At 47.1% G+C, this 25,630-nt stretch overlaps 1 protein-coding gene and 1 long non-coding RNA gene across 4 annotated transcripts in view; one reads left to right on the forward strand and one right to left on the reverse strand.

Moving 5' to 3' along the window:
* Positions 1 to 454, reverse strand: part of LOC113956117 — a 35,111-nt gene extending 34,657 nt beyond the window's left edge. For both annotated transcript variants that reach the window (XR_003530754.1, XR_003530752.1), the window contains exon 1: positions 365 to 454. This is a non-coding gene — a long non-coding RNA (uncharacterized LOC113956117). The remainder of the gene's footprint in view (positions 1 to 364) is intronic.
* Positions 333 to 25,630, forward strand: part of LOC113956110 (ligand of Numb protein X 2-like) — a 30,008-nt gene continuing 4,710 nt past the window's right edge. Inside the window, exons 1-8 of one of the 2 annotated variants that reach the window (XM_027662314.1) lie at positions 333 to 398; positions 12,870 to 13,324; positions 15,776 to 16,002; positions 17,353 to 17,549; positions 18,908 to 19,273; positions 21,257 to 21,442; positions 22,489 to 22,663; positions 22,835 to 23,045. In XM_027662314.1, coding sequence (XP_027518115.1) covers positions 12,924 to 13,324; positions 15,776 to 16,002; positions 17,353 to 17,549; positions 18,908 to 19,273; positions 21,257 to 21,442; positions 22,489 to 22,663; positions 22,835 to 23,045 — 1,763 coding nt within the window. In that variant the 5' untranslated portion in view covers positions 333 to 398; positions 12,870 to 12,923. Of the gene's footprint in view, positions 399 to 424; positions 548 to 12,869; positions 13,325 to 15,775; positions 16,003 to 17,352; positions 17,550 to 18,907; positions 19,274 to 21,256; positions 21,443 to 22,488; positions 22,664 to 22,834; positions 23,046 to 25,630 lie in introns of those variants that run through there. The other variant, XM_027662313.1, reaches the window with a different exon arrangement.

Raw genomic sequence — 25,630 nt, forward strand, 5'->3', positions numbered from 1 at the left:
AGCGGGAATGCCCTGAGGGGAGCGGGAATGCCCTGAGGGGAGCGGGAGTGCCCTGAGGGGAGCGGGAATGCCCCGAAGGCAGCGGGAATGCCCTCAGGGCGGCTGGAATACCCTGAGGGGGGCGGGAGTGCTCTCAGGAAAGCGGGAATGCCCTGAGAGGAGTGGGAGTGCCCCGAGGGCGGTGGCAGCCGAGGCCCGGGCCATGCCCCGGGCCGTACCCCGCGTCCCCCGGCGCCCTCTGGCGGGTCGGGCCATGGCCGCCGCGGGTGTGTGGGCGGCCCGGGGGGCGGTGGCGGAGGCGGAGGAGAGCGTGGCGGTGTGAGGGAAGGGGAGGGCAGAGCCGCGCCGGGCGGGCGGGCGACACCTGGGCGGCTGCGCTGTCCTCCTCCTTCTCTCACGTAGGTTTCGACTTTCTTCCCCGCCCGGAAACTTGGTGGAGGCGCCGCGCTCGCCGCCGTCGCAGGCCGGGCTGGCGCTGGGCTCCTCGCGCCTCCTCACTGCCCTTCCCGGGGGCGAGAGAGCCCTGTCCCAGCCCCGGTGGCCGCAGGTGAGCGGGGGTTGTGCGGTGTGGGAGGGACACAGGGGTCCCACCAGGCTGAGGGCGGGGAGATCTCACCGGGGCTGAGGGGAGCGGGTGTCCCGCTGGGGTTGAGGGGACACGAGGGTCCCCTGAGGGGACGTGGAGTGTTGAGGGGACTCGAGGTCCCCTGAGGGGACGTGGAGGTCCCACTGGGGCTGAGGAGCGCGGGGGTCCCCTCGGGGGACGTGGAGGGTTGAGGGGACACGAGGGGCCGCGGGGTCCCTGCAGGCGGCTGCAGATCAGCCGAGGGCGGCAGGTCCCGCCCGGCCCTCCCAGGAGGGTTCCGAGTCCATGTCCCTGATCGGGAGCGCAGGTGGAGGCTCAGCCCCAGGGTTTGGCTCCTCGGAGCTCGGCCCTGCCGCCCAGCAGGGCTCGGTCCTGTGCGGGACCCCTCTTGCCAGGGGTCAGAGGGAGCCTGTGGGGCAAAGTGTCTTTTGCCGGGAGACGGAGAGGGGCCGAGTCGGCGGGTTTACTGGTAATTAATGCAGGAAAAATAGCCTATAAATAGAAGTTGAGATAACAGACAAAGCACTGCAAGGTGAGGATGGTGGACCTTTTGGAAATGCCTTAAAGGTAGGAGGTACAGGTGGTGATAAATATGAGGTAATGCTCTGGACAGGGTGAAGTTTAACCTGTGTTTAAGAGTTACCATATATGTGGAAAGATTTTTATTTGGAAGTTTTTTATGAGGGGTGTAAAGCGGGGTGAGGCCGTGCTGTGAGAGGGTGATCCCGCTCTGGCTGTGTGCTCTTGGCATCTCTGTCCTTCTGACATGATCCTCGCTGTCTGACTGAGAAGGAGCAGGAGAGGCAGCAGCCGGCTGATGCCAGCGCAGGAGGTGGCAGGGAGAGCAGGGCTGCCCCTTTCGGTGGCAGTGCAGGCTTGGTTTGCTTTAAGCTAAGCTTGAAACAGCACTTTCAATTCCCTGAGCGGTTTTGGGGTCCTATTTTACCTTGGTAAGGCAAGGAATGCAAAATGAGTGATTCCCCGTTGCTTACCAACCCGAAAAAGGGTCATATTTTCACTTCTGCTCCAGTTTTTAGCCAAGGCAGAAGAACCAGAATATAAAGTCTCCATAGGAGAAACTGTTCCAACTCCAGTGCAGACACTAAGTGGTCGGGAAGGTCTCTGCTGTGCAGAGGGTGTGTCGGAGCAGGGGCACAGCCCACAAGCCTATGGAGATAATGGGCAGCCCAGGGATGTTTCTGGTGGTCCAGTGTAATCCTTTTGCCCCTGCAGGGTCCAGAGCAGCCCGAGGTTTGGGTGATGTGGTCTGCAGAGCTGTGGCTCTCCAGCAGTGCCAGTTGTGTGCCTTTGAGAGACGGCGCTGACGTTTGTCCTTGATGCGGGGAGGCCAGAGCTCTTCTGGCAGCTCTCCAGCACAGAGGGAGCACATTGCACACATGACTCCTTCAAAACAAAACTTCTTTCTCTGAAGTTGCGCACTCAGAGTCATCTCTCACCATTTCTCTAAGCAGATGTAGTGTGTCTGCTGCTGAAAGGGCCTAAGGCAGTGGGAATATTTATTCCATCCCCCAAAGAGATTTGCTCCCTGAACCAGCTTATGAAGTCGGAACAGCATCAGTGCTTGTCCAGGGAAAAACAAAGGGGTCTTATGGCTGAGGATAGAGCGGAGAAATGATAAACAGGAGGCCAGCCTTTCCTGGGTTTCACCAGCTGTGCTGTAAATCTACTCACCTTAGCTGTGTGTCTGAGCTGGCGGGAGAGCTGGATGCACACGAAACTCATTGAAATAATGGGGCTACACTACAATAAACCCCATGAAATGGGGAGAAGGACCTGTGGTGTGCAGCAAAAGGGAACCTCGGCTGTTAAACAAGTTTCAAGTTCCTAACCAAAGGAATACTGAGGGAAGGGAGAAAGAGTTAAGAAGCAAGACCCACCATATGGCCTGGGGAGTGAGAGCTGAAAAAGGTGGAAGAAACAGCTCCAGCAGGGACCAGAGCTATGTGACCTCCAAAGAATCCCACAAGGTTTGGAGATACCTGATGAAACAGATTGAGGATTATTCTGGATAACTTCAGTGCTGCCTGAATTGTAGTTCCAGTACCTTCTAGAAATTGTAATTAGTTTCATAAACTAGTGCAGTACTTCCCTAAGTATGGTTAATAAAAGAACTTACACATTTGAGACTGTAGAGTCTTAGACTTACACTATTTAATAAGAATAAATATAAGTGCAGAATGAAATATCTGTAGTTCATGAAGCACCCCAGCTGTATTGAGTTACTCTTCCTCCTGCATTGTCATATATTCTTTTCTGCATTAAAATAAAAAAAAAATCCTGCTGCAACAGCTACAGTATTGGTTTCACTTTGAAAATTAAGCTGCATCATTTCATTCTGCTCGTGTGTGTCTCGCCAGAGCAGCCGCAGCTGTTGCCTTACTCACAGCCCTGAGTATGTTTTGCTGGTTTAATACAAACCCCTCTTGTTTGGCTTTTCCTCCTCCTCTTGCTTTAGTGGTGCTGTTCACACAGTTGTTAGGAATCGCATTTGACAGTCCCTCGTCGTTATGTTCCCTGAGTTATAACACAGAAAATGTTGCTCTTGGCTTAGAAATTTCTTGACACCAATTGAATTTGAAAATACGAAAATATCTGGCAGTTTTTCTGATGCCTCAGATAAGAAATTGCCTGTGAGTCAGTATCTCACAAACCATCTAAAGGGTTAGAGGGGATTTAGATGAATGAGTAGTAGGAATTACTGTGCTGGTCCAGGGAAAAGCACTCCAGGCTGGAAGGAGGGAAATGGAATAAAGCTGGAGGGATTTGGGGAGACAATCAGCAGCTTACAGGCCAAGGCTGGTTTGATGGATACGTAGTGATCCCCTGAGTTTAGAGGGTCTCTGTGCAAATTTTGGTTGAAGACTGTAGTGCTCTTCATTTAGAATATTCTGGAAGGGAAGTACTAGAAGGGATTATGTATTTTTAAAAAGTGTCGTTTGCCTACTCTTTGCCTGGACCTTAAATCATGCAAGTTTTGTAAACAGCTGTAGCAGACTCTCTCTTTAAAAGCAGATTTTCTGACAGTTAAAAATGGGTTAAGATAAAACTTGACCTGCTCCTCTGAGAGTTTAAGGGATTCACCTGTGCCATCAATGTGGCAGTTGTTAAAAGTCCTCTAAATGGTGGTCAGCCTTATCTGAAAAGTTCTCATCTATTAGCCCAGGGCTGGGGGTTGATAAAGATGAATTCTTCTCACCTCATAAATGCTATTGCAGATCTCTAAATAGCAAATAAATAACTAAAGCAGTGCCTGCCCTGGGAAATTTCGATCTGAGGACTTCCTCTTTTACTGATCTCCCTTGGTAGTGAACAGAAACTGCCTCCTGATTATTTCGAGGATACATGAAAATACAGGGAATGAGTCTTCTGGGCCTTTTTGTCCTCGGGGAAAAAACGCGGTTCCCGGGGAGGTTCACACCGGGGGTACTTTGCTCCTACTCGAGGGCTGAAGAGTGGCCAGAGGAAGGAATTGCTTCCCCATTCCTGCCCCCCGCGGGGCTGCGGGTCTTCACGGGTGGCTAGGGAGGAATGTGGCTGCATTGAACTGGGAACAGCTTTACTCTGTTGTCTCAGCTCACTGAACTGGCGGGACGGCCACACCCATTTTTAAATTAGTTTTAGAACAAGGGAAAATGTAATTATCAATTCATGCACCCTGCAAATATGTGCCCAATACAGTGACATGACAGTGGGGTTTAATGTTCTATTTCTGCTTTGACAAAGCTCTAAATCAGGATAGGAATTGAAATAAAACCAACAAACCTCAAATCAAAAAAACCTGTTGCAGTTTTGTTTCCCCCAGCTGTGAGGGTTGTTTCAAGTGAACAAGATATTCCAGGAGAAATTGTCCTATGAAAAGGCATCTGAAATTCCATGTGCAGCTGTAGTCAAGCTCCTGCACCAATAATCCAGGTGTCCTAAGCAGCAGGTTGTGTCTCAGGTCCTGTAAACCTGAGCTATAACACTGGTCTGTATGTAATTCTTAATCCAGAGATTTTTATTTGGAGTGTTTTATTTCTGCTGTTTTGCTTATTTACTTCACCTGTGGTGAAGGGCATTTCAGCTCCCGGTTGCAGCAGCAGCTCTGCCTGCCCAGGGGCACTGGCGGGAGTTTAAGTTCACCTCGAATTTAGCTGCTGTTTGAGGAGACCTGCTCAGACAACTAAGTTTTGGGTTCTTTTGTTTAAATGAAGATAACTTGTTTACTTTCTTTCCTCTTTACCTGGTGAGATGCAATGTAAAGGGGAATTACAGACTTAATTATTTCTTAATTCACTTTTTTAAGTTAGTGGGAACAAGCTTGGGCTAGAAAGTCCGTTGCACTGGGTTTGATAAAATGCCCAGTGATTCCATGAAAGGAAGTCTGGGGTGTGGTGTGAACAGGGTGATGTATCCTGCTGTCACCCTGCTGTCACCCTGCTGTCACCCTGCTGTCACCCTGCTGTCACCCATGGCATCAGGCACAGGCTGGAGCTGTTGGGAAAGAGCCGGGCCAGGGGAATGTAATGGTCTGGTTGTATCCTGTGGAGCTGAGATTCCAAGTGCCTGTTGATATAAAGGGATGCTGCTGCAGACTGTGCCAAACTTTAACTTCAAACAGACCACCATTAAAAAAGCAGTGCTACTGTAGCTGAGACTTGGACAGGGTAATGAGGGGTTCTGTGCTCTTTATCCTGCAGCAAAGCCCTAATCTGGTGTTTCTGATGTTAAAAACTATGTCTGTTGATAGGAAATATTTCATCCCCAGGTGCAGAGCTGCTTTCATGCTGCTGGAATGCTTGTGGTAAAGTTTTGTAGAAAACAGTGTTGCAAAACTGTTGTTTATTTGTGTTTTAGCTAGCCTAGAAAATGAGTTATTTCATGCTGAAGGTTGAGAGTAGCCAAGATTAGTTGCTTTAAACTGAAATTAATTTTTTTTAATTTCAAAGTAACACTTGATAGAGTGATAAAGATTAAAGCTTTGTAGGAGTTTCTCACAAGGCAGGCAAGGCTTAGAGCTACAGAAATACTTTATGTCTACCAAAAGCAAGAGTCTCTCTCCTACCTCCTCCCTTCTCACGCTACTTTTAAATATCTCTGAGCATCTCGGTGAGGGGCTTCGAACAATGACTTCTAAAGGCATACAGTTATGGACTGCACAGGCTGCTCCTTCCACTGTGCACTTCAGAGGATCTGTGAGAGAGAGCACCTGCTTTTCCCTGCCTTGTGTCACAAACTGAGGTCACAAAGGGACAGCCATGTGCAGGTTTGCAGGAGTGATCTGTCAGGGCGGGCTGGCTGCAAGGGTTTGTACCAAGGCAGGACTGAATGTTACACACTTCTGTCAGCTTCTGTAAACCATGGTGCTCTTTTCTCTCTGTGAACAAGGAATTTATGGGTAGACGCAGACAACAATGTGATAAGAGCATCTGATACTCAAATATATATTAGACACATGATCTTTACCTCCTGTCCCCAAAAGCAAACCCAGCTCTTTGGAAAGTAAATGTACCACCAGACACTCAGATGAACCTAAATCTTAACATCACATCTCCTAATCCCTCTTTGTTTGGGTTTGGGCTTTTTGCTTTAGTTGCAGGAGAAGCTTTTGTTATTAATTACTGATTGGGTCCATAAATAATAGCACTGTAATCCTTCTTGCTCTGTAGAAAGCTTCTTCCACAAACATCAAAGTGATTTTTTAGGTATGGAATAACAGATAGCTGCCAAATTCAAAATGCAGGTTAGGGTGGAGGTAGGAGTATTTAATTTCCTAGCGAGAAATTATTAAAGAGACAATTAAAAAAAAAATAAAGAAAATCCACAAAAGTTGCCAGTGGTAAAACTTCCATAGGAGTCTTTGGGCCAAATTCTGTGAAGATGTAAATTGATTTAAGTGGCTGGTCTGACAGAAGAATTCCTGTGAGCACAAAAGGAGCAACTTGCATGTTTGTGTGGAACACAGGGTGTGGAAGGATGGTGGATATGGTGGAAGCATCTTGCAAGGGTGAGAAGCAGGAAGACAAATCAATAAAACAGCTTTTTCTGCAGCAGTGTCTTCTATTTGATGGCATTTAGTTTATCTGTTTTTCAGAGCCATACGTTAAAACAGTTCCTATTTGATCCCTTGGAAGAAAAGGGGAGGTAGAAAGCATTTTATACCACTACTTAATTCCTTAAGAAGAAGGGAGGAGAGAGGAAATTTATTGGCTCTTGTTACCCAGCTAATATTAACTGAATGGTGACAGCAGGATGTCCTGCTCTGTAGAAAGAACTGGGGTTCCTTGTCGAAATCACACCTGTGTAGCCCTGCTCCTTTAGCATTTAGGGTCCCTGTGAGGCAGTCCCTGTTCTGAGGAATCAATAACTGAGCTGAGAAGCAAATTATGTGAACATATGGTAGAGAGAAATAAACCATAAGTACCAGCCTCTCAAGTTTTCATGTCAGCTTTTCATTCTGCTAAAATTAAAAATGCTTGCAATATAAAGTGTTCATTGCTAGTAAGATTTGAAAATTGAGTATTACAAACTTTAGACATCTTTTCTTCTGTTGAACTTTCAAATATAACAACAAAACGTTTTTCTTTTTTAAAAAAGATTTACTTACCTTGAAGTGAGTTATGTCAAAAATGGAAATCTATGTATCCTGCTGGAGAGCTGATGCTGGACAAAACTCCTTGGGATAGTTTTGCTCTACTCAACCAAACCTTTTAGCACATCTCTTGGGATAGGATTTCCTGGAGTAATAAGTCTTTTCTAGTCTAACAGGATAACAATTCTGATTATAACTAGTGAAAATACAATTGGTTTTCTGTTTTCTTTTTGGGAAAACAGGTACTACCCAGAGGTTCAAGCAGATCAAATACCAAGTTGTTTAAGAAACACAGAAACCCCAGAGGGTTGGAATACAACTTGTTTTCACATTTATGGTTAAAGGATGGGCATAAATGACAGGGACAGTGGAAATTTTAAAACGTAAATCTTTCTATTGATTACAGTGAAGCAGCTTTGATGTAGAGTTTCTCAGCTGAAGTGTTCAGACACATGCTGAGGGAGGTGGCTTATTAGAAACCCTGTGGCTTGAAGGCAGTCAGGTAGTGAAAGGGCTGCTTCTTATTTAGCTGTATAAATTCACCATTTACATGAGATTAGACTTCTTACTTTTACATTCAGTGGCCTGATCTTCAGTGATATCAGAAAATAATAAAGATAATAGGAAAATGTATTTACACCTGAAACTATTCTTGCTTGGTATTGTGTTTTTCGTAAAAGTGACCTACTTTAAGTATTGCTTGTCCAAATCCTCTGATATTTCAACACTGTTTTCTGTGCCACTTTGTAAACTAGAGACAGTTTACTGGTGGTTGTGAAACACTGTGGAACACGCTGAAAGTGTTCAGTCAGGACTGTAGAGTGTGTCATATAAAACCTGTCCCATTCCATGGACCTGAAATCTTCCTTCCAAATCACCATGAAATTTGGCACAAAAAGTCCTGTTACAGAACACTTTTTCAATGCACTTCTCTCTGGTTTTAGAATCAAAAATTGGCATTCTGTGAAACACAAAACTTCTTAACTGAGTGATAACTATTTAAAGAAAGTTTAGTGAGAGTTCTGCCACTTTTTCTCAAGGTTTATTGCTGCAGGTTTGGGTTTGCTCCATTCAAATCCCCCTTGAACTCACTTTGATGTGATCAGGTGGGTTTAGGTCAGTGCCCTGCTGCTGTGTGCCCTCAGTTCTCTTAATCCAGAATGTGCTGGCTTTGTTTTGTCCAGCCCCAAAAAATTAATTAATTGTTTAGCCTTTAGTTGGAATGTTGCATTTCCAGTCTCCCAGGGAAATGTTGTTATAAATATAATAATGGCTTAATTATTGCAGTGAACCATTGCACAGCAGCAGATGTGGGGCACACACCTGCAGCTCTTATTGGGCTTTTCAATAGCACAGTCCAGAGAAACACATCAGTGATAACCCACAGCTTCACAAAAGCATAAACCAGTTGTGTTTCTGAAATACTTTCCATGGTACAGCTAGTTCTGTAATATTGAGAACCATTTCTTTGAGAGATTATTATTTTTTAATGATTTTTGAACTGAAACAGTTGGAGACATTCCGCTAGTCATCATATCTGTTAGGAGGCATTTTATACTCTGCTCTGTGTCCTCACTGCAGACTGGCTGCATGGTTCTGTGTTTTGCAATATGTGCTCTGGCTTACTCACCATACTTGTGGTTTTATAAATCAGTTAGTTAACAGAAACAGTCTTGATTTTCTTCTTTTGGTTGGGTTGGTTTTTGTGTTTTGAGCTGGTTTGTTTTTTTCCCAGGAGCTTTCTATATGATCTTAGATAGGTCCCTTGAGGTCCCATTCGGAGTCATAACTGAAGTGTTAAATTCCCATGAGTTGGTGCCTCTATGCATCTGATTTTTACCCTCTGGTGATGTAATTTATCAGTCTTTAAATGGGAATAGCAGCAATGTTAAACCTCAGGAGGATGTCATGAAGGTAAACACATTCCTGACCCAAAGGGACTTGGATCAGATGCTGGAATTGTATGAGCAGACAGGTCTGGACTGAATGGGGCCATCATTTGTGTTCCTCACTACAGGGGGCAGAATGAAATGCCTTAAAAACAGGGAGCCAGAGCTGTGTTTGGAAATGCTGAGGCTTCAGATGCCAAGTTTGGCAGCGGGAATGTTGCTCCTGGGACAGCCAGGTGCCACAGCCACAGTCCTTCCCAGTTACTGAGCGCCAGGGCGGGCACAGGGATGGAAAGAGTTCTTAGATAATTGTGCTTTTTTTTTTTTTAAAGCTGTAGAAGTGAGTCATCAGTTCTGTTTGCAAGTCTGGGGTGCTGAGCATAGTGTGTCCCTCAGGAATGGCTCAGTGCTCTGTGGTTCTTGGCACTGTCCCTGCCGGAGCTATTCCCAGGGATGTGCATGTGCACAGGGGGTGTTATCTGAGGCTCTGTGCCCTGGCACAGTTCAAACAAGAACAGGCAATGTGCTAATATTGTCAGGAATAGTCTTGCTTTGGCAGGAATATAGATTAGACTGCCCGATAAGTCTTATTTAAAAAAAAAAAAATCTGTTCTTTGAGTCAGTGTTACAGTACAAGAAATCCTACTTCAAAAAAAGAGAAAGCCAACACTGATTTTCTAATTTCGTTTTTGATGCAGTAAAGATAAAGGTGATCCCAAAGCAATCCTTTCTCTAACCCACATGGGGTAAGAAATGAGGAAATATAAAGAGATATCTGCTGGTTTATTTTCTTCAGTTCTTTGTTATGTGTAGGAATGTGGTGTGTTACTCTGAATAATCCAAGCTCCAGAGGCATTTCTCGTGTTAGACTCTTAGAGCAGCACAGTCCACTGGAGCAGCAGCACATGTACATGTCAGGCTTTCGCAGTTCCCTGGACTCAGTAAGTGGTAATGTGGGACCAAGCCAGATCCTGATGTTGATTCCCTCATTCTGTGCATTATGTGAGGTGGAGACCCCAGTACTGTGGAGAAAGGCAGGGGCAGAGAAGGTGCCACCCACGGTGGCATTGTTGGGAGGAAGCTGGAGGGGGAGAATGGGGTAACAAGAAGACCAACACAAGAACCAAGGGGGTTGTTTGGGTTGATCTGATCTGACCTTCAGAGGTTGGAACTAGTGACTGAAGTGATGGTAACTGTAAAAGGCTGAGTTTGTATCAAGCCTCCCCTCCAAAGCTGGACTACTGGGGACCTCAGATTGCCTTAAAACTTGTTGTAGCTGAGAGGACTGTGTGGAGACAGGGCATGTTCCAGAGCCTTCAGAGGTCTGTGCTGGATGAGGGGTGAGCAATTCTCCTCTCCCAGCACATCTGCTCTGTGCCTGAGTCACTGAGCAGCAGGAGGCTTGTTGGAGCCTGCTGCCCTCCTGCTCTCTGCCTCCTACCCTGTCCAAGGCTCTGGGCTGCCTTTCAGCTCTGAGGTGTCAGTCTTGGGTTCCCCAGCTCTGCAGGACTGTTTTCCTTATGGGAAGGAAAGACAGTGGCATAAATGTAAAATTCACCCCAGCACTTTAAATGAAATCTTCACCCCTGGCTTTCAAGGATGTAGAGGTGAGACAGCAGATTAGCTTAGAGTTCCAGGAAAGATAAAAGCAGCAAGATTGTGCTGATATTTTTATCTTCCAGGAGTTTTGAAATTACTCATAAATGGGATTCATCTTTTATAACCTTTAAACACAGAGAGGAGAGAATGAATTTGATAAATAATCTGAAAAACCCCCATATAAAAGTAGTTTATCAGCAAAATTACCATGGGGTTTGTTTTTGCTGAGAAAGTAGATTTGTTTAATAACCTGCCAAAGTTTTATGCAAATAGTACAACCCGGAGCACAAGTGTTTCTTATTGGAAGGTGTTTGCCTTGGAAGGCTGGTGTTCATTAACTGCTGGCACTGAGCTGATTGATTAGAACTGGGAGGTGACTTTGGGTGATGGGCTGATGTTGAAATGTTTCTTTTTCACTTGTGAGATAACTCCAGATCAGCTGAGGATTTCTTACAAAGCAAATGGCAGGGGTGCCTGTTTCAGGAAAAGCACCAAGGAACAGGGTATTTCCAGGAGAGCAGGACATGGATACATGTGCTTTGGGTGGCTCGTGTACTGTCTGTGAGCTGTCTTCTCTGGGCAGGCCGAGTGAGCCCTGCAGCAGTGAGGGAGTAAAGGCAAATAGGAGTTAGGGATGTTCACCAGCCTGAGCTCCTCAAGGGGAAGGTGCTTCCCAGCACTGCAGCAGCAGGAGAGAGGAGCAAACAACTCCTGCCCTGTACCCACCTGGAACCCTGACAGGAACCTTTGAATGTTTTGAAGTGAACAAGGGGAAAAGTTCTCCTGTGAAATGCCTTCATTCCATTGATGATACGTTATCCCTTTAATTAAAGAGCTGGCAATTAATTGGAGTGATGGATGGTTTTTACTAGAAGCCCATGACTAAGTTTTTCTTGCCATCCTTGCTCTCTTATTGTTCTGTCTCCCCTCCTCCCCAGGTGCTGCTGTGCCAGCCATGGCCTCCAGGCACTGGTACAGACCAGTGTTCACTCTTGCTTGGCTTTTACCTGTTCCAGAGAAAGCAATTGTTTGCAGATATTTTCCACCTTGTCTTTCAGAAATTTTCCATTTCCTCAGAGTTTTGCAATTTTTTTTGTTGTTTTAAAAGAGCCTGGGATTTTTTACGTAAACTTAAAAGAAACTACCCAACTCCAAACTCTTCAAAACACCTCAGCACCACAAAACCCCCCACTGTGTCACACAGAGTGTTTGCTTCGTTTAGTACCACATTTCCTACTTCATTAAAATAACTGCCAGGTTCAAAAAGCCCTCCCTGCAGTCATGTCTGTGCTGTAGAGTAACCTGGTAGCAAACTCAAGGGAATTTGAAATGAATTACAACAGGCAACATTCAAAATGGATGTGACTGAAAATATTTCTATTAAAATCAAAGCAACAGCTACAAAGGACTCAGTTTACCCCTTCTCTCTCTCTCCCTGACTGAGAGCTCAAACCTTTCTGTGATGTTACAACACTGATGTGGGCAATTCTTTACATTTTTTTCACTTAGGAAGCTTTAGTCTTTTTATAGAAAATTTGTTTCCATGGCTGAACTCAGGCATGGATGAGTGGGGAACAATGCATTGTTTGTTAAAACAAATTTTTTTTTAAGGGAGTGGGCTTAAAAGGAAGGAAACGTGGTTTAGATTTAAGTTTCTTTTGAAATTTCTTCCTCTTCTTTTACATCATCCCCCTACCCCCCCCCCAAAAAAAAAAAAAAAAAACCAAAACAAAAATCCAAACAACTAGAGGTCTCCAAATGGCTTTTTTGATGTACATATCTTCAAAATATTTGGTATAATCTGGGAGGCAAGGGAAAAATTGTCAGTTTAAAAATTACTGTCTTGGTTATGCTTGCCTTCCCTCCCTGGGTTGTTCTCCCTGGAGAACAAGCAGGCTTTGTCTCAGCTGTCCCAGCCCATGTGTTGGGCAGGGTTTGTCTGGCCTGTGTCATGGTGTGTATGGAAAGGAACTCAAGCTTCAGTTTACCCACGTGCTCAAACCTTTTGCTGAACGAGGGCCTTGGTTCTCTGATCCCTGGGTTGTTCATCCACGGGGGTGTTCCAGAAGGAGGAGGCCCAGGAGGGTGAGTGGGGATGAAGGTTCCAGGGGGAGGAAGCTTAAGGCAGGCATTCAGTTTAATTTTTAATTAGCTCTTTCCAGAGGGCAGTTGGCTGGAAATGTCTCTCTCTCCCTCTCCCCAGAGGTCCTGCGGCAGAGCTGCTGCATGAGCAGTGTCCCCAGTGAGGGAGTGCCTGATGCTGGCTGTCATGGCTGATCCTGCCCTGGAAGAACACGTGTCCCAGGTGCCTGAGCTGTGCTCCGAGTGTGGCCAGTCCCACCTGGTGCTGGACAATCACCTCTACAACTTCCAGGACGAGGTGGACGATGAGCTCATCTGCCACATCTGCCTGCAGCCCCTGCTGCAGCCCATGGACACCCCCTGTGGGCACACCTACTGCTTCAGGTGCCTCGAGAACTTCATGCAGGAGTACAGCTTCTGCCCCATGGACAGGAAGAAGCTCTCCTTCCAGCAGTGCCACAAGTCCAGCCTGCTGGTCCGGAACCTGCTGGATAAGCTGATTGTGCTGTGTCCCTTCAAGGCCGAGTGCCAGCAGACCATGCAGCGCTGTGAGCTGGAGGCTCATCTGCACAACAGGTGCTGTCCCCTTCTGTTCTTGTGTCACACCAGGGCTGTTGTGCTGCTCGGCAGACACATCCACTCTCAGAGCAGCTCCTAAACTGGGGCAAGGTGGGACACCAGAGATGACAGAGGGTGAGGCTGCAGAGGTGGGTGTGTGCAGACAGGGTAATTGTGTGTGTGTGTGTGTGTTGGGAGCCCAGCTCACACGTGCTCCTGAGACCAAGAGTGATCTGCTCACCTGCAGCTCCTCTGCAGACACTAAACCTACCAAAAAATATGTTTGTATATCCTGATCTGGGGCACTCAACTCTGAAACGATTATAAACGTGCTTATTCTTGTTTCACTTGCACAGAGAAGATAGACAGGCACAGAGTCAGCCCTCTGAAAGCCAGGGACCCTGCAGTGTTGCCAGTTTAATTGGTCCAATTAAGATGTGCAATACATAAGTCTTTGATTCAAATAATGCAAGTCCCTCCAAGCTGCACATTACGCAGTGTCTGAATCACCTACTTATAATTCCATTATCTTCTCATTCTTTTTCCAAGAAAGAGAAGAAAATGAAAATTAGTTTTCATTTCTGTTTCTGTCCTTCTTGTGTAGAGGACAGGAGACATTTTGTGTTTCAGTGCTTCCACTGCTGGTTGAGCTGTTGGCAGGCAGAAAGATGTTGCTTTAGAAGAAGTGCAGGTGACAAAGCTGTTGCTGTGGCACTTGAACCCTTGTTCTTGCCTGGTTAATGATTGCAGGACACGGATCTAAGTACAAACCCTGTGCAGGTGGAAGCAGCCCTTCCTTGGCACTGTGTGTTCTGTCAGTGGGCAGTGAGAAATTCCAGAGGCTGTTTCCTTCAGCTGTGTTGAAGCTTTTAGTGGCAGTGGCATATTTAAAAAATCAGCTGAGCAACGTGCAGGGAACAGTTACACTTGGGATACCTCTGCAGTCCCTGGTGGTTCTTGTTCATCTTTGGTCCCCGTGAACTGAGAGCTTGTGTTAGAGCAGGGGAAGTGCTGGAAGGTGCCTGTGTGCCCCTTTCCCTGGAGCAGTGGAAGTTTACAATCTCCTTTTTCTCGAAGTAGCCCTTTGTCCTGGTTGGTTGTAACCAGGCCGAGTGCTCAGACTGCAGGGCTGGGGCCATGGCTCACACCAGGGCTGGGCCTTCCTCTGCTCTGCAAATCTGCCCTGCTATCAGTAAACTCCTGTCACTCCTTAATCCCTCTGGCACAAGAGTGAGGAGGGAGGGAGGCACCCTCAAATGTTTAGAGAGCTGTCTGGAAACTATCATTCTCTTATACACTTCATAGTTGTTTGTATCTCCCTTGAGGGGTGTATTCTAGGAAGTGAAACTGTTTCAGCTGGGCTGTGTCTGTAGTCACACTGAAAAATGGGGAGGAAAGAAACGGGTTAAAAACTCACTCTGGGATTTGGGTGTTCCTATTGTTCAGTTTTAAGTGAGATTAACTGATAGCAGAAGATTTAAGGAAATAAGAAGCATCTAAAAACTTATTTTCTCAGGGGATTTCTCTGCCATTTGCAAACTGAATTTGTTTCTTGCCATCTAAAGAGGGCACAAGTGGATCAATCAGCTCCTGTCGTTAATTTCAGGGTCATCTTACTGCTTGGAGAATAAATGAGTAGGAATAAACCAGAGGAAGAAATACTGGGGTGAGACTTGTTTAGCCAGAATGTAAATAGTCAAGTTTAATTTGAAAAGTGAGTGGTAAACACCCAATACTACCCATGTCTCTGAAAGTGATGATTTTGCATTCACCACCCTCCTCACCTGTCACCTTTTGTATAAGGACTCACAATAAAAGACCTTTTTCTTCCTCACCCCTTGTGCTGAGAGAGGCTGATTGTTATGTATTTGAGCACAGGGAACATTTTGGATGGAGAATTACTTCTGTGTGGGGAGCACCCAATGGGATCAGAAACTCTAAATTGCTCTCATTGAGGCAGAGGCATCAAGTGCATGGAGTGTGTCTGAGGGGCAGGGCTCATTCCACAAAACAAAATGCACAAGCCTCCCTTGCTGCTCTTGTGTGCTAAAAACAAAGCCTAATTCAAGGCCCAGCTTGAAACTTGAGCCACCTTCTTTGCATAAAGATACAGTTCACAGTCGTCTCTAAAACGTCAGAGCTGAGTATTTGCTTATATTTTAAGTATTGTTCTCTTCGTGGAGTGTTTGCCAGGTAAATATTTAGCAAGGGAGACTCCCATTCCTATTATGTTCTCCTTCTTAAAATAATCTGCTTAATAATTTTGAAAGTAGTGAAACAGCAAGCCTGCTCTTAAGTTGATATTAATACAGATGGAAGCTGAAGGTCAAATGAGAATAAGTTTTAGCATCTGTGCTACCAGCATTGCAGCTGGTGAGATCTGGAACATACATTTGTCAGCCAGAGCTTGCATGTGCCAGGTCGTCCAGGCAGAGACAGCACTGACAGACCCTGACAATCTCTCTCCAGGTGTCCTGGGTTCAAGAAATACAAATCTGAACTACAGAGGAAAAAGAATCCCATTTCCAAAGGGAAGGAAGATCCTCCCACCAAGGGGGAGACAAACACACCCAAGGATGCAGAGGTACCAGGTGGAGGCTCATCACTTGTGGCAGAAAGCTCTGGAGCTGCTGTGGTGTCACTGGGGACTGCTGAGCCTGGGCTGGTTAATCCAGCTTTTGAGGAGACTGAAGAAGGTGAGAGTTTGATACACAAGTGTAATTATGTATTTATCTTTTATAATATAAAAATGAGGTAATTATCCCAGACAGTTCAGTTTCTAAAGTGTCCCCAACACTCTCAGACATCCTCAGTGCTATTCAGCCATTAGCAGCCATCAGAGTAATCTCTTTGCTCAGCTTGTCCTCGAGCAGAAGGGAGATGTGTTCATGTGCATCAGGGGTGGCAGGATCTGCTCACAAGCACAGAACTGAGCAAAACAATTTGGAGAGCCTCTGTTGGACAGCAGCGAGTATTTGCAGAATTCTTTGCAGAAACAAAGGCAGTCCCTGTCCATGTGAACGTGGAGCCAAATAATTAGTAACTAGGAACTGTTCCAGGTTCTTTTTAATCTCGATAGGAAAATTAAATACACAGTTTCCTGTATATTCCTGGTCAGTCCCTCCCTAATGGTGTGCAGTGAGTGTGTTTTTACAGCATAAGTTAGGGTTTGGATTAATAGTCAGTTCTGAAAGCCTTGCAGATAAAATAACCATCTCCAGTGTAGCACCACTTGTCTCAAGCCCTGTTAGGAAGCAGCAGCATGGAAATCCCTGTGCCTCTTTCAAAGCTAGTCTCAGCTTCCAAGTGAGCTGGAGCTGACAGCTGCTGTGCCTGGGACAGAGGTAACGCACAGGTCAGTTCACTTCTCTCTTGGCTTCTCCTCAAGTGCCCTTGGAGCAGGTTTGGTGACAAGTGCCCTTCACCCTGCCAAGCAGCACTCTGGGCTGTGTCCGTGCTGGGCTGCCTGAACGGCGCAGTGCTGGGAGATTCAATAGGACCTGCTAACAACTACTCTCATCTTCAAAGTGAGGCATTGCTTCATCCTCAGGATGCTGGGAAAGAGCCAAACATGACTCCTGTTTTACAGGGGGGCTGGGAAAAGAGGAGCAGAGGAAATTAGAGGAAGGAAGTTGCGGTGAGGTGCCTATGGTAAAGTCACTGCAGCAGCACAGCAGTAATTACTGGGTAGTCCCCTTCCCTAATGGGCATCATGGAAATTGGAATTTGCTATGTGTGTGCTTCTAGCAGGACAGCTGTCGCAGGAGGAAAATACACCTCTAAAGAGTAGCCAAAACATACTGAATGCCCTTTAATAGAACTCAAGCCATAATAATAAAGAGTTTGAATTCAACATAAGCTAGGAGAAAATGGGAAGTTCTGGAGGAACAGAGGGTTTTTAAGCCTTTCATCTGACCTTTTGTCTCCTGATAGCTGCTTTCCCTCCAGGCTTTGAACACAGCCTGCCAGGGGTATGAATCTTGTGGTGCTACGAGAAGGAAAATTCTATGAATGTGTTGTTTTTTCTCTTCACTTTCCTCGAGCAGACCTCCCTCACAGAACGAGTCTTGTGGCTGAAACCACCACCATTGAAATCCACCGAGAAGACCTGGAGGAGGAGCTGGGGATAAGGATCGTGGGGGGTAAAGACACCCCACTGGGGAACATTGTTGTTCAGGAAGTGCTGCGGGACTCTGTGATTGCTGCAGATGGGAGAATAGCACCTGGGGACCATATTCTGGAGGTAGGAAAAACCCCACTGGTAGTGCCATTGCTACTCCTGACTTGACATGAGGGCTGGGAGAGGAGAGCTGCCCAGAAAAACTGGGAAATTTCCACAGCTGAGGGTTTTAAAGCACTAATCAGACCTGTGTGTCAGCAGCACCGTGTATCTGCTGGAGCTGAGGAGCAGACTTTTGTGGCTCCTTACAGGCACACTCATATTTCCCTTGCATATTTGATAGTCTAAATTTAGACCATTTTGGATAAAGTGGAAGATTTCTATCTGGTAATTTTCACTCAGTAGCTCTGTTTCTCTCCAAAGGGCGACGCTCTAGTCAGGAAGTCTCATAATTGCTTGTTCTCCCATGTTGCTTAAGCTACATGTTCTCCATGGGCAGGTCCAAAGTGACCTTATGACTGAAGTGAGCATTAGACATGTGATGTGAACAATGCAGAGCACCAGCCCACAGCCAGGGGAGTTCCCAGGTTAGTCACCTGTGTGGCAGTGGGGGACCAAGGGGACACCAGCTTTGTGCAGCAGGGAGGGGACACCTCCAGCCATGGCTGCCCAGGCATTTGACAGGCCACGAGGACCTCACTGTCCTGTGGGATCCTTCCTGATGCCCACACACGGTGGGACTCCTGGGGATGGTCCTGGGCAGAGCCAGGAGTTGGACTGGATAATCCTTGTGGGTCCCTTCCAGCTCAGTATATTCCATGACTGGGGTTCCATGAAGGAGTGGCTGATGCACAAGTGGCTGATCCCATCTCCGACCTGGTTCCTTAGGGAGACCACTGGGATAACTTCTCTGTTATCCAGTGGGATTGTACATGTCTCAGTCTCAGCTAGGCTGCTAATAGGGCAGGTCCCCACACTTAGTCCCAAAAGACTGCACAGAATCTTACGTGACAACTGACAAAGTGAGAACTCTCAGAGTTACCTTGGTAACAGTGTCATTAGCCAGGTGATTCCAGAAGCTTGTGGACTGTGGACCACTCCTCAGCTTAAAAGGGAGGATAGGCAGCCTTCAATCTGAGCCTTTTCCAAGTCTGTACTGAAGGCTGGAAGTTAAGGGAAAGTTGCCAAGGGATGGAAGGAATGACTGAACACTTTGCAGTGTCAGGTTTGTTGGTATGTGAGGTGTCCTATCTCTCCCTGCCCTCAGTTAATCACCAGCAATTACAGTCTAACTTCATCTGCAGCTTTCTTCATTCTTTTTGAGAAAACTGCTCTCTGATGTGCCTCAGAAGCAGCTGCTGCAGTCAGAGCCTTGCAGAGGGAGTTTGTCATCCTGCTCCAGCTGGGTGATGTCCCACCCTGTGCACAGAGCCCAAATTCCGTGGATCCTGATTAGAGCCTGTGCTGTGTTTGTCTCTCAGGTGAATGGTGTCAACATCAGCAGTGTGACTCACTACCAGGCTGTCTCCTTCCTGCGCCACCCAGGCCCTGTTCTCCACCTCATGGTCCTGCAGGAGAAGGGTTTTTCCAACAAGACTGCACAGCAGGATTCCAGTTCTGCAAACCGGGAAGTGATCCACGTCACCTTGATCAAGAGAGACCGCTCCGAACCCCTGGGAATCAAACTGATCAGGAAGACTGATGAGGCTGGGATTTTTATTCTGGATCTCTTAGAGGGAGGTTTGGCAGCCAAAAATGGGAGGCTGAGTCGGAATGACAGAGTGCTGTCAATAAATGGGCAGGATCTGAGGCAAGGGACACCTGAGGCCGCAGCACAGATCATCCAGGTGAGCTCAGGTGTAAGATGTGGATGGGAATGCTCTGCAGCTCTTTGGCTGATGGCAGGGCTCCTGTTCTGACCTAAGGGCTGGCAGAACACACAGGAGCAACCTGCATTCCTTCAAATATCTCTTTGGGAAAGTGACTTCCCTGCGGATGTGTGGGATCACCACTTCCACATGAAGACAAACATGAAGAGTGGGTATCACTGTGAGTCACTCTGACAGCTCTGGGGCCAGGCAGTGGCTCATGGCTCAGTGGTTCATCTTGAGGTGATTGGATCTCCTTGGTGCTGTTTGCAGCCTTTCCTGCAGAGGGAATGTTGTCTGCACTGTGTGGATTCATAGAGCAGGGATCAGGACAGCCCTATGTGATTCAAACAGAGAGAAGGTGCTCGTTGGGAGCTGCGATGGGCTGGCAGCACAGAACAAAACCCTTCGGGCTGATTTGAAGCCCTTTCTCCCCATTTTCCCTGTATTTGGGAAGAGTCTAGAAAACAACTTGGGGCCCCTCAGACTGAAAACATTCCAAGATGCTAAATGGGTAGAGGAGGGGTGGTCTTCCCCTGTACAATTAGGAATTGCTGCTGTTGCAGCATGCCAAATATTTTGGGGAAAGCATGGGCAAGGAATTTTGGTGAAAGGATTAAGGGTTGCTCGTGTGCAGCAGATATCACATAGATCAGTTTAAGTTCTTTATCTCCTAGGCAACTACCTCCAGTTTGAGTTTTTATCTGAGGATCTTGACACAATACATCTCATCACACTGTTTATATCCCAAAAGGATGTGAGGTCAGTGCTGAGGGAGAACCAGTTCTCTTCCTGGCAATCAGAGGAGCACAGTGCATGGGAGAAAAGAAGGGAAAGGGAATAGTTCCACTACTGAGATCCCTTTTCATGTTAAATATGTGATTCCATTCTATGACCTCTTAGAACTTGTTTGCATCCCACAAGTGCTGCTGTATTTCTGTCACAATGTGGACACACAGTTCCCAGAAGAGGAACTCTGTCTCATCCTACTGGAACCAGTAACTGAAGTCTCAGAACTGGCTTCATTAGGTTTGGGGATTGAATCCTTTTGAAGTAATATTTGTGTAAAACTGTGACAGTTTTCGAAATGTTATCTGTTCTTCTGAGGGCTAACTCCAATTCTTGGTTAAATGTAACTTAAAAAGTCCCTCTTCCAAGGCCCGGGAATTCCCTGCTGCCCGTGTGCTGTGGTAGCAGGGAAATGGGGTCCTTCTGTGGCAAGAAGTGAAGCAGCAACTGTATTTCTGTCATGCCCTGCAGGAAACACCCAAGGGAGCACATCCACCCTACCCCAGTGGAGTCCTTCCCAATAAGGGTTTGACAAGTGATCTGAAAGAACAAACCAAACCAGAAGAGCAGTAACAACAGTGAGGACTTCCCCTGTAGTTCTGCCAAGGCCAGACATACAACTGGTTAAGTGTTTAATTGGCAGCAGACTCAGAGCAGAGGTCGTGTCTTCAGGTACTCTGGGGGAAAAATGACTGGGAGATGTGGAACAATGGAGAGCACAGGCTGGGAGAGAAAGAGCTTGAAGAAGTTTCTTTACAATGAAAGGAAAGCACACAGTGCTCGTCACGGCAATGGTGTGGCCCAGTCAGTGTTCCAGCTCTGCTCACCTTGGATCACAACACAATATGTCATTTTGGCTATTTGTACTCAAGTGGAGGAGTTAATCATCCCTTTCCACCTTCTCTTGCTTGGCATTTGTTGGAGAGGGGGGATGAGTGAAGCCTGCCTCTCCTCCTGTTCCTTCTGGCTAGTGTTTGCCAATCCTCTTCTCTTCTTCCAACAGCATTCCCTGGCTCCTCACAGAAGACTTTGCAGCATGTCAAGGAGCTGTTCCAGACTCTGTGGGGATCAATGCCAACCCTTCTCTTTCCCCAGGAGAATAGTAGGGGCTGTCCCTAACTGCTCATTTATTTTTCTCTCTGTTTTATTTACACTCTTGGTTTCTCCTGGCAGACCACTGAATCCAGAGTGAACTTTGTGATCCTGAGGCAGCCCGGGGTGCAACTGCCAGAACCAGTAGAGGATGGCAGCTCCTCCAACAGCAGCAGCAGCAGCAGCAGCAGCAGTGGGGGCAGCCCCATCCACCACCGGAGGCGGCCGGACCAGAACCACTACAGACGGAAATCCACCTACCAGAAGGTCAGGCTGGCAAAGGAGGGCAGAAGGGCTGCTTGTTCCTGGCCCAGCAGAGGGGCTGTGTTTGCTCTGCAGTGCTGACTTATCCTGTAAGGCTGAGCAGCAGCTCCATTGCTACTTGAATTGTTGAAAAGCAGCAGGTTTGTGGCTTTTGGTATTGGAGAACCAGTTTGTCATCTGCTGGGAAACATCATTTTAAGGGAAAAAGGTGTCAAAATTTCTTCAAGTGTCTCTCATGTGGATGCAGAACTGGTGTTTAATCCTTTCTTGTCTGGAAAGGGCAATGAGGAATTTACCATTCATGTGTTGCTTGAGACTTGCTTCTCCACACCCCCCAAGCCCCACATGTTCGGGGTGTTGCACTGACCCAAGTGATGCTGGTGTGGGGCCAGAGGCCTTTATGGTGCAGGAGCAGAACCCCAGAGGACACTGGTGCTCTGGGGCTGCAGTGTGTGTTTGTGCAACACAGAAGGCACCATGAGCCAGAGGAGAATCACCAGCCTGGTGTACCAGGAGAGAGTTACTCTGTGTTTAGAACTTCCAGTTGGGTGAGAAAACTTGCTGCATGTGCTTAGGCTTGTGTGTTTGAGTGTCCCTGAGTCCCGTAGGTAGCTGTCATACAGGGAGTGTGGTTCCTTGATTTAATCCTGCAGGAACATTTCCATACTGTTTGTACAGCCTGTGCTCTAATGTGTGCTCTCACTGCAACCTCAACACTTAGTCAGAGCTTGATTGCTTGATAGGAATGGCCTTGAAATGAGTTCAAAGCTCTTCCTCAGTGTAAAATTATCTTCCTCAGTGAGCATGTCCACAGCAAAATGGATGTGGGAACACCAGGACAGCACTGCCCTGGTCCTGCTGGCTCACCAGGGAAACACTACTCTGCATTTCCACCCAGAGCAAAGACATGGGGAGCTGACTTTGCCACCCAGCAACACTGCTGGAATGTTCTGGATAACAGATAAATGTTCTGTGGTTATCTCCCAGGTCTAGGTTCTTGTGTTGATTACATTACTGAAGCTGCATTTTGTGCTGTCATTCCTTTGTAGGATTTACCTCAGGGATATGCAACTCATGAAAAGACAGTCGCAATCAAAAAGGAACCAAAGGAATCTTTAGGAATAACAATTGGAGGTGGAAGGGATAACAAAAACAAGCTCCCTATTTATGTAACGAGTGTGCAGCCCATCGGGTGCCTCTTCAGGGATGGCAGAATCAAGAGAGGTAAAGAGGCTCTGAGACCCTTTATCCTTTTGGAAATGGGGGTTTTTTTCAGTGAAAGTTGGACTTGGACACCGAAGTGAGGCTGGAAACAGGATTCCACATGACACCTTGAGGCAGAAACGGGCTTTGAAGCAGAAGGTCTATAATAGTCCCTTTTTATTTCATCAACAGGAGATGTACTTTTGAGCATCAATGGCATTGATTTGACTCATCTGAACTATTATGAAGCTGTGGCAGCACTGAAATCTAACGCTGCTTCCCACTCAGTCACACTGAAAGCCTTGGAAATCCTTTCCCTCAACTCGCCAGAGGCACCCCTGGACATCAGGGAGCAGGGATTCAGCTGGTCCCCCCTCTGGATCACATGGCTGGGACTGCCCAGGTATGTGTGTTCAGTGGCTGTGCAGAGCAGGTAATCACAGGCCTGACTTTCACTCAAACACTGGGAATTAATTGCTTTGTTGACTACCTTGGAAGCATTGCTGGCATTCCCATTTAGCTGTGAGGCAGTGGGAAGCCTTGTTTGCCAATGAGATCACAGTGTAATGAATGCATAAGAAACTTCCACGGCTTTTATAGTGTGACCCATCATTGCCCCACTCCTGTGGGACAGTGTGGTAGAAGCTCCTGAACTCCCTTTTTTCAAAGAGAAATAGTCAGTGTTTGATCCAGTCCCTGTCCAGGTTTTAACTGAATTCCCCTTCTAGATCTCCTCACACAAGCCAGACCCCGGAGCTGTTTGGTAGTTTCTAATCTGCTCATCTCACTTAGGGGCAGACATTCTTTCGGTCTGTTCTTCTTGGCTGTTGTAATTGTGTCATCTTTAGCATGAAGCAGAAATGATTCTGAATAGCTGAGTTTTCCTGCTGCAAGGCTTTGGAGCACAGATTGAGCACAGCTTTTAGCAGCATCACGGGATGTTCCAGGTGACAGCACTAAGACTTCCTGGAAAGGTGAAAGTCTGGTTTGCTCACTTGTGCAGTTGCACCAAAATCAACTGAGCTGCGAAAGGCAGAGCCTGTTGTCATCCCAGTGACTGGAGAAGGATTGTGCAGGAGATGCACATGGAAGAGTAAAGCCAAACACTTCTGTGGGAAGCCTGGATTATTTACAGCCTTGTTTCCTGAGGCACCTGAGAGAAGAAACACTTGACAAAGGCTCTGTTGTGTTACCTCTGAGTTACTTAGCAGCCTGTAAATGCTGAACAAACCAGCCCAAGGAAGGGCTTTTGTGTCTGGAGTGACTGTGACTTGGCCTGTGCTCAGCACTCTCCTTCCATTCCCTCTGCTCTCCCAGGAATCCCTGTCTGTGCTGGGCAGGTCTAGTGGGAAGCAGCCCTGAGCTGAGCGCAAACTGGAGCACAAACCCTCAGATGCTGCCTGTGTGTGTTCCTTAGGGGTGCTCCTGCAGCACTAGAGCAAGACAGAACCTGGCTGTACTTCTTCCTTTCTTCCTTTTTCCCAGTTTCTTTGGACGTGGGTGACCTGCAGCTTCACCACACCCTGTTCTGCTGCAGGGACTGGAGTCCCTCTCTGCTCGTGGATCACCTGCCCTCATTTCAGGAGTCTCCTGGCATTCCCTGCCATTTAATACATTGCTTGATATTCTTTGCTGCTGGTGTTAATGTTGCCCCCCTTCCTTTGACTGTGACTGGATCTGGAGCAGGATTTCAGGTGCCCTTTCTGCTCTTCAATTCCTTTTGCTCCAGCCCGAATTCCAGCCCCTGTCCTTGTGTACAGTTCTGGTCGTGAGGGTTTTCAGAAGGCACGTGGTGAGGTCATTTCATTTCAAGAACTCAAATCTTCTTCCTTGTTTCCAACAATAAAAAGGGCTGCAATTCCTGTGCTTCCTCACTCCTTTTGCCATGTGCTCACACTCAGACCTGGTAGGAACTGGCTGGTGACCCACAGACACCACTGTTGGTCCCCTGGCAATGCTACCTGGGGTTTCAGGTTTCAGGGAGGTGTAGCTGAAATGAGGATCCCTCCAGTGTCCCTCTGCAGTGTTTGGGGTCACCCCCCCAAGCTGTGTTTCCTTGGGACAGGACTGGCCCTGCAGTGCTGCAGAGGAGCCCATTGCACAGACCCCACATGTGCCACCCTGACCCTGCACTGCAGGAATCCCCTGCAGTGTGCCCAAACTGCCCCCGTGTCCTCAGCAGTGGCACCTGTTCCTTTGGGCTGCCCTGATGAAGGGCCTCAGTGTGCCAGAACCTGCTGCAGTGCAGTGGGAGAGTTTAATGCTTATTGCATGTGCAATTTTGGGTTTGTTCAGCTTTTATTTTTTCAGTTATTCCTCTGATCCAGCAGAAATATCCCTTTGTTTCTAGAGGAATGTATTTCTTTCTAGTTTGAACCCAAACTAGGGAAGTATATCTGGTTGTTGCAGCGCTTGAGCCCACAGTGCTTAACTCGGGCTTTGATTCTTGATCTGTGGTCCCTGTTTCTGCCAAAAGCTGCCACCTGGGCACTCCTGGGGATGTGCTGTGACAGTGGAGCCTCTGCAGCCTGGCCTGGGTTCTGTGCCAGGCACTGCTGTGGGTTTTAGGAGAGAAAGAGAGAGAGAGAGAGAGAGGACAGCCCTGGTCCTGTGCCCTCTTTGGGACCCTGGGGAGCAGCTCCTTGGCTGGCATTTCTTATCTTGTAATGCAAACCTGCTGTCCTCATAAACTCACTGCCCTCCATTCTTTGCGTTAACTGGTGGCAGAGAGGGTTCCAGTGGTTTACTACCATTTATTGCTGCTGCTTGTTCGTCACAGATAGAGCTAAAACTTTGATTTCTTGATGGTATTATGTTAAATCAATACCAGCCATAGGCAGTACAAAATACCATCTCAAATGCTGGTTTGGAGGGGGTCTGTGTCCTAAACACTGCACCCTAAAGGTACCAGAAATACCAAGGTCACAGACTGATGTATCTTTTCTCTGTAAAACCTTTGCCTCTTGAAAACAGCAACTGTGCACAGTG

Source organism: Corapipo altera, unplaced genomic scaffold, assembly GCF_003945725.1.
Source record: "Corapipo altera isolate COAL_440 unplaced genomic scaffold, ASM394572v1 326, whole genome shotgun sequence".
Classification (NCBI taxonomy): Eukaryota; Metazoa; Chordata; class Aves; order Passeriformes; family Pipridae; genus Corapipo; species Corapipo altera.